General features: G+C 39.7%; 1 protein-coding gene across 1 annotated transcript; it reads left to right on the top strand.

The window, feature by feature from the left end:
* The first annotated feature begins 4,996 nt into the window (after nt 1-4,996).
* Nucleotides 4,997-6,660, top strand: LOC143544180 (uncharacterized). Its single transcript, XM_077036333.1, has 4 exons — nt 4,997-5,331; nt 5,512-6,109; nt 6,193-6,275; nt 6,394-6,660. The coding sequence occupies exons 1-4, from the start codon at nt 5,011-5,013 to the stop codon at nt 6,616-6,618; spliced, it is 1,227 nt and encodes a 408-aa protein (XP_076892448.1). The 5' UTR covers nt 4,997-5,010; the 3' UTR covers nt 6,619-6,660.
* The last annotated feature ends 1,610 nt before the right edge of the window (nt 6,661-8,270 follow it).

Raw genomic sequence — 8,270 nt, forward strand, 5'->3', positions numbered from 1 at the left:
CACAACATGGCCAAGAAACTATACTTCATCAGACCAGAATTCACACTTGGAGAGCTTGGCAAAGAGCTGCTCGGCTCTAAGCTTTTGCAATACCAACCGAAGATGTTGCTCATGCTCGGCCTTGGTCTTAGAATAAATCAGAACGTCATCGATAAACACAATCACGAATTTATCCAAGAAAGGCCTACACACCCGATTCATTAGATCCATGAAAACGGCGGGTGCGTTGGTTAAACCGAAGGACATGACCAAGAATTCAAAATGGCCATAACGAGTTCGAAAGGCAGTCTTCGGAACATCTTCATCGCGGATGCGCAACTGGTGATAGCCAGAGCGGAGATCGATCTTGGAGAAACAAAAGGCACCTTGGAGTTGATCAAAGAGGTCGTCAATACGCGGTAAGGGATACCGGTTCTTAATGGTGAGTTTGTTCAACTCGCGGTAATCAATACACATGCGAAACGAACCATCTCTCTTTTTAACGAACAACACCGGAGCACCACAGGGCGAAGAACTAGGGCGAATGAATCCTTTAGCGGTCAACTCTTGAAGTTGGCTTGCCAATTCTTGCATCTCAGCGGGCGCAAGACGGTAAAGAGATTTAGCTACGGGGGAAGCACCAGGGACAAGATCAATACGAAACTCGACTTCACGAGCGGGAGGGATACCAGGAAGATCATCAGGAAAAACTTCAGGGAAGTCACGCACAACAGGGATATCGCGAAGCTTCTTTTCTTCAGCAGGTTTAACCACATGGGCTAAGAATGCAATACACCTTTTCCGCATGAGCCTTCGGGCTTCGGCGCAAGACATAAGCTTAAGACCACTGGAGGGTTTCTCGCCGTAGATATGAAGATCACCGTTTTCTCGAGGAATGCGAATCAACTTCTTGGCGCAAATAACTTCGGCGCGATTCTTCGAGAGCCAGTCCATACCAATAATAATATCAAAGCTTCCAAGAGGCATGGGGATGAGGTCGATCAGAAAATCGTTTTCGTTAAGGTTAAGCGTGCAATTTTTAATCACTGAGTTAATTAAAACAGTTTCGCCATTAGCCAATTCAACTGAAAAATTTTCTTTTAAATCGTTGCGCGGTCGCGCAAGCTTCTGCTTAAACGCGCGAGAAATAAAACTTCTATCGGCGCCAGTATCAAAAAGTACAGAAGCATAAAATCCGTTAAGCAAAAATGTACCATTAATTACGTCATTATTCGCTTGCGCTTGGTGCGCGGTTATGTTAAAAGCTCGTCCGCGTGTCACTTGGTTCGAAATCTGGTTCACCGGATTCACTTGCGTGATTTGCACTTGTAGTCTCGGGCACGCGTTCCGGAAATGACTGGGATCACCCTGCTAAAGCACGACCTGGGTCGTGAATTAGGGTAAGTTGGTTGAGGGTTTTGCGGGTAGGTTGGTGGTGTTTGTGCAATTGGATTGGCGGAAGGGATTCTACAGAACTCGGCAGAGTGACCAACGCGGCCACATCGATTACATTGTCGACATGGGACTTGAGGTGGGTGGTGAAATCTACAGGTTGGGCAGAAGGGTTGGGTTCCTGTGTAAGGTTTCTTAGTTGGCGGGGCAGGGAGTGCGGGATTGGTTAAGGCATAGTTGTGGACTATAGGGGGTGTTGGGTAAGTCGACAGTGGGTTAGGAGCGTGTACTGGAGGTTGGTAGGTGGGTTGCTGGACAATGGGCGGGCTGGTAAGCGCATAGGCTTGTCTGCGCCTACGTTTCTGGTTATGGTTTGAGGGTTCTGGTTTGGTTTCTGCGGGTTCAGGGACAGTCTTGGTGGGTTTGGTCTTCTCAGTTCCCCGCAGGAACAGGGTTCTTGCTCTGACATGGTTGTCGCTGAGCACAGCGGCCAATTCGATGGCGTCAGAGAGGGTTGCTGGGTTTCTGGCCCATACAGAATCTTGAATTTCCATGGGGAGACCCCCAAGGAATTTCTCTATGGCTCGGCGGGAAGGGGTAACAAGGTGAGGGACAAGTAGGCTTAGTTCATGGAAGCGCGTCGCGTACTCGCGCGCTTCGCCACTGTATTGCTTCAAGTTCCAAAATTCTTCCTCCAGGCGCTTTACTTCGTTGGGAGGGCAGAATTCTCGCGTCAGAATTTCTTTGAATTCCTCCCAGGGCATGCTAGAAGCAGCTTCTGCGCCACGCGCATGAGCTACTCCATTCCACCATGTAAGCGCCCTTGTTTCCAGGACACTGGAGGCATATAGGGTTCGTCTGTCAGGAGGGCATTGGGTATGGAGGAAAGTGTTTTCAATCTTCTCGAGCCATTGGAGCATCACGGTGGCTCCTTCAAGCCCTGTGAATTTCGGAGGGTTACCCGCATTAAAGGACTTAATGTTATAACCGGAGGTATTGTTTTGGCTCAAAGCTTGGGCTATTGCGGCGGCCATTTCCTGGGAACGTTGCTGTCTACGCCCGCGCGAGGCTTCTCTTCTCTGAAATCGGCGAGATAGCGGAGGCATTCTATAAAAGTTTTAATTTTTAGTTAATATCTTGGTTTTAGCGCAAAGTATAACCTCGAAAAGCTTGGTTTCGCGGGGTTAGATACCATCAACAGTTAAAGTAAAACATGAATTTGAAAGCAAACTTAATACAGATAACAAATTCGAATCGAGAATCGACAATTCATGTATCACCATGACTTTCCAATCCTCAATATAAAATATATAAGAAAATGAGTATTGGAGGTTGACAATTCATGTATCACCATGACTTTTCAAGTCTCCAACCTCAGAACATAATCGTAAATGGAATTTGAAAATCAACTATTCATGTATCACCATGACTTTTCGGATTTTCAATCCCAACAAACGAATATGTAAGTAAAATCAATAAAAATCGAAATTTAGCAAAAATCGAAATATCGCGAAATAAAACATAAAACCATACGCTGCGTCTGCGCAAGCATATTTATAAATAACGAGTAATTAACAATAAGCGCGCAAACATGAGATTTCTCTCATGCGCGAGAAGGGACTCTTAGGTATTCTAGGCCGTTACGTCTAACCACCTATCCTAAAGTCAACGAGCTCTGATACCAATCTGTAACACCCCGACCAAAGGCGGATTATACATCGGGGCGCCACATATTGTTTCATTACTCGTGACACTATTGGGTGTCAATATTTAATAAATATATTCATTCACGCACGCGCAACGTAATCACAAGATAACATAAATCAACATAAATCAATATATTATAAGGCAAAATATTCGAACAACAATAACTTGTCTTGATACATTTTAATCTAGGTCTAAAAGTAAAAACGTCCTACGTGTCCACAAGCTCCAAATGTAGCTACAGCAAACCTGAACATGTGTTAAAATAAAACGTCAAACACTTGCGTGTTGGTGAGAAATCAAGTTTAATTACAATACATAGATAACAATAAATCTGCGCGCAACACGTGTATGTCTGGTGTTTAACAAGGGTGTAATCAGATTGTGATCAAGCCTAAATAGATCATAGTTCATAGTTCAATCCGTGTTCCCAAATGAGCACAAAAACAAGAAAACATCTGTGCAAGTGTAAACAAAGAAAACCGTAAACGATAGGTCTCCCGTGTTCATCTAATGGATCCATGAAAACTTCGGAATAGGCCGAACAAAGCGGTTAATGATACACACATACAAATAAACAGCCAAGTAAACGTCCTCAACACATGGGATACTGCGCGACTAAAGTTCATAAACAAGTTTAAGACTCTAAGTTTGTATGAACACATGAACATCCCAAAACATTAAAAATAAAAAGGGATTAGGTACGAGATTACTCACTTGATAAACGATGCGGTGTAAGATAAAGCAAGAACCAACTTTAAACAAGCACAAGTTAACCTATAATTAAAGATTATTGTTTTAACGATGGGTTTTAAGTCTTGATTATAAGTTAGCATAATTAATAAGTAACTTAAACAAATTATTATATATAATAGATTACCGGAAAACAGGGCAGAACAGGAGGGAAGACGAAGGCAGAGAGAGGAGACGGCAGAGGATCAACGGCAGAGAGCAAGGAAGAGAAAGATAATAAGTGTTTGTGTGTGTAGTGTTAAGAAAATAGCATTATTATTTATAGGGAAACCCTAGGGAACACAATCCCTAGAAAAGGGGAAAAGATCTCCAAAAAGTAAAAGATTCCAAAAGCAAAAGATATCAAAAGATATGGCAGCTGCAGGGGACAAGGGAAAGCTGACAGGTAACAGTAAACAGGCATGGGCGGGTCAGATAAAGGTACTGGTCAAGCATGGAAAAAGCAGATCTCAAAAGATAATGTCAGTCACTTTTTCTGTCAACCAATGGGGTTGGTGCGCATGCTGCGCCAAAAGTGGCTTTTCAGACATAAGATAGGTCAGGTCAACAGCACAGAAGATAAGACATCACAAAAGTAAACGGCTGGATTAAACAGAAGAAAAAACTCAAGACATAGCGCGAGAAAGCTCGAGCGCACGCGCGAGGGCGAAGGCAGACAGAGAACAGTCCACAGCGCGCCGCGGGAAGAACTAAAATCCTTAGCGCGTCGCGGGAAGAACTAGTCATTCTTAGCGCGCTGCGAGAACTACAATTCTTGGCGCGCTGCGAGAACAGTTCGCCTCGCGTATCGCAGGAACAACTGGTCATCGCGCAGGCTTCCTTGTAAGGAGTCTGGCGCGTGGAGCTGCGCAGACAACCTTAGGCAGGAAGGAACAAAGGACAAGCAAAGAGTTAAGAGAAAAAGGGGGGGTTCAAGACTAAAGGGCGGAACAACGACAAGAGAGAGAAAGAGGCGGGACGGCAACAAGAGGGAAAAGAAGGCGGAAAGAGAGAAGAAGAGGGACGGGACGGAGGAAAGGAAAAGAGAGGAAGAGGCGGGAAGGAAAATATTATTATTATTAAAAGTAAAGTATAAGTATAAATAAATATTAAATCATAAAAGAAAGAGATCGGATCGGAGAAACGGGTACCTGGGTCGGGTCGGATCGGGGCAGATGTCACACCAATGGCATTGACCTTAAAATGCTTCAATACCTTAACTTAAATGGCTGTCCAAACCTCAAGTCTCTCCCATGTCTCCCAAGTACACTAAAGGAGTTGAATGTAGATTGGTGTACATCACTGGAAAAAATAACATTCCAATCCGCTCGGTTCACACTAGAAAAGTTTGATTATGAAGGATGTTTCAAACTGTGTGAGATTGAAGGCCTTTTTAAGTTAGTGTCCATAGCAAAACTTGATGAAGCAGATCTACAACATATGCGATGGATTAAAGCGTATCAAGATCATAAGGTGGATCTAGTTGGTGATGTAATTACTGAAGGCAGAACTTTTGATATCCAGGTTATTTTTGTCTCTTAATTTTCCTCAAATATCCGAAAAATTGTTTAATACATGAAAAAGTAATTGAATTTAATTTGTGTGCAGAAAATACATGTAGAAACACACAAAAACACACCTATACCCGGTCATCAAAATGTTAAATAAATGACAAAGTAACTGAATTGTTTGTGTGTTGTACAGATGCTGTTTGAATATGGTATAAGGAGCACGTATCTGCAAGGCATAAAGGATCAAAGCATGATGATACATGAATATACATCGTCATCCAGATACTTATCCTTTCATGTGCCTTTCCATCCAAAGAAGAATAGGATCCTAGGATTGAATGTCATGTTCTTATACAGATCACCAGATGAGGAGGATAGAGATATGTTGCCTCCTCTTGCCAAAATCAGTAACATTACCAAGAGAATTACTTGGGTATACAACCCTGTGGTATTTTGTGAACCCAGAGTTGATGAAGATGTTGTGTGGTTAAGCTATTGGCCAATCGGAGACTTATTAGATGTTGGTGATGAATTTCAGGTGATAATATTTCTGGATAAAAAGGTGTTGATAGTAAGAGAATGCGGTGCGAGCCTTGTGTATATGGATGACGGTAATTTAGAGAAAGGAAAAGAAAACTGTGAAACGATGAAATGGGAAGAAGTAATTGGAGGAGATCTGTCTAAATTCGAGGTGACCAAAGGAGGCTACTATCTTTGCCGCATTGATTTCTTCCAGTCAAGGACGGCTGATGTGTTGAAAAAGTTGTTTGGTGATAACAGTCTATATAGAGGTAACTCCCTATGAAGTTGAAGTGATTATGAATGTCTATATTTGATTTTAAGCTGCAAATAATAAAGACACTCATTGTCATAGATTCAAGAAGATGGAGACCATCTTCTCAACCGGTATCAGCAGTCTATCCAGAGGTAAAAGCTTTTCGGAACCCCAAACGCTATGTAAGTGTATTCGTTTATCCTTCTTGCCATGAATGACCATTATTAGTCGTCAATACCAATAATCTTATTATTATTTTTTTTTTGGTTGTTTGATCCTATTTTCCCATGTAAATTTCAGAAAATAGAAGTTGAGTTGGGAGTGAACTTTAGTAGTGAAAGTGAAACCGACAAGATAGGGAAGGCGGTATCAAGTCTTGTGGGTGTTGAATCTGTTTCCATCCGCAAAGAAATCCAACGACTATTTGTTGTTGGGTGTATTGATCCTCAAGCAGTGGCAACGTGTGTTAGGGAATTTAAGAAGATGGTTCAGGTCTTAACTTATATCTATTATGGGAACTGTTGAAATATTGTGTGCCATATTTGATAATTTTGGGTAGTTAACCGTAATTAAACTTCCATCACCCAATAATATTAATCTCTGCTGTATATAATGGAGAAGTCAAGGACCTCTTAAATTTTAAGAGGTATAAAATTTGTTGCTAATTGTACAACACACAATGCATAAGATTATGAAGTTTTAGGGGTAATGTGGTCTTTTGTAACTTCCTGAACGGTTAACATTATTCCATTCAAAATAGTTACAAATATGGTCCTCTTACTTCAATCAAATTATGTTAATTTTGTAGTATAGTTACATATACAACCCTTTATCTTTACCCATTTATTTGACAAGTTTATTTATAATTTTTATTTCTTCTATATCTTCTAATATATTATATATCGAAAACCGAATGTACTGTTGTGACGCGCTTATTTTTGTCAACGTTTTGATATAAAAAAGTTTCAACACCTATGTGTAATCTATAATGTACAAGTTAATAGAGCATTAATGTACAAACAAATGATGCATTTATGAACCTATAACATGTTACTGTTGGACTTGGTCTGCCCAAGAGACATATTAAATTGATGTGACTAGTACGTTATGATCCAAGTCGGGTCATACCCAATAACAAGCTAGACAAACACCGATAATATTCGTTTACATATGATGTGATCATAACAAATGAATATTAACACTTGAGTTATTTGGAAAGAGATTTCTAAATAAAAGGTACTTGTGTAATAAACAAATCATATGGATGATTTATGTTTTATGAGAGGACATTACATAGTGTTATTTAAGTTGTTTGAATAACAATATGTGAATAATAATAACCAAGCATGTATCTTAACATATAATGAGTTTTATAAGTTATAAGTTATAAACTTATAAATATATATATATATATATATATATAAAACTTTATAAAAAAAAGGAAAAGAAATAATACTCTTTCAAATGTAATATTATTATATGTTTGAGTGGAGACATGCAAGGTGAGTGGAGACATGCAATGGTTATTATTGATGGAGAGAAATATGCCTTTAAATAAAACCAAGTCTTTCTCTTTCATTCTTTCATAACACACATAATTTCCAAGTAAACTTTTCTCTCTTCCTCTCTTGGGTATTTTCATCCAACATAAGAAAAGAAGAAGAAAATTTTCAAGTGCAAATCCTAGCTAGAAGTGGTGTATTGTTGAAGCTTGGGGTATGCTAGCTTGAGGAGCTTCCATATTCAAGTTCTTACCTTTCAATCATCATCTCTTTCACCCGGTTTTGTCATATTGAAATGTAGTAGTAACATGCATGGACTTATAGTAACATGTATGTATTTGATAGTGTGTAATTCGTATTTGGATCCGGGTTTGGGTTTTGCATGTTTAAAATTGGTTTTATACATATCATATTAACAAGATTTAAAACTTTTATATCCGCTGCGTTTTTAGTAAAATAGGGATTTTATCACTTTGATAATCTTGTTAAAACCCAACAGTTACACATACAACCCATGTTCTCCTTTTACTATACCTCAAATATACAAACCAGTCCTTCCAATTATACAACAATTCAAATTACAAAATTTAGTGCCTTAACTTAATAATTATATGTCATTAACCCTTATAATAAATAAACCTCATAATAAATGTGAATTGGTTTTGTTAATATTTC

The sequence above is a fragment of the Bidens hawaiensis genome, unplaced genomic scaffold, assembly GCF_021521415.1.
Source record: "Bidens hawaiensis isolate Kalapana, Puna unplaced genomic scaffold, B.hawaiensis_p1.1 tig00013493_1, whole genome shotgun sequence".
NCBI classification, from domain to species: domain Eukaryota; kingdom Viridiplantae; phylum Streptophyta; class Magnoliopsida; order Asterales; family Asteraceae; genus Bidens; species Bidens hawaiensis.

What these genes read in the sequence shown, in the direction of transcription:
- LOC143544180 (XM_077036333.1), top strand. Translation starts at nt 5,011, where the DNA reads ATGCTTCAATACCTTAACTTAAATGGCTGTCCAAACCTCAAGTCTCTC. An exon ending in GCAGAACTTTTGATATCCAG is followed by an intron (nt 5,332 to 5,511) that starts GTTATTTTTGTC and finishes TGTGTTGTACAG; the next exon opens with ATGCTGTTTGAATATGGTAT. An exon ending in TGATAACAGTCTATATAGAG is followed by an intron (nt 6,110 to 6,192) that starts GTAACTCCCTAT and finishes TCATTGTCATAG; the next exon opens with ATTCAAGAAGATGGAGACCA.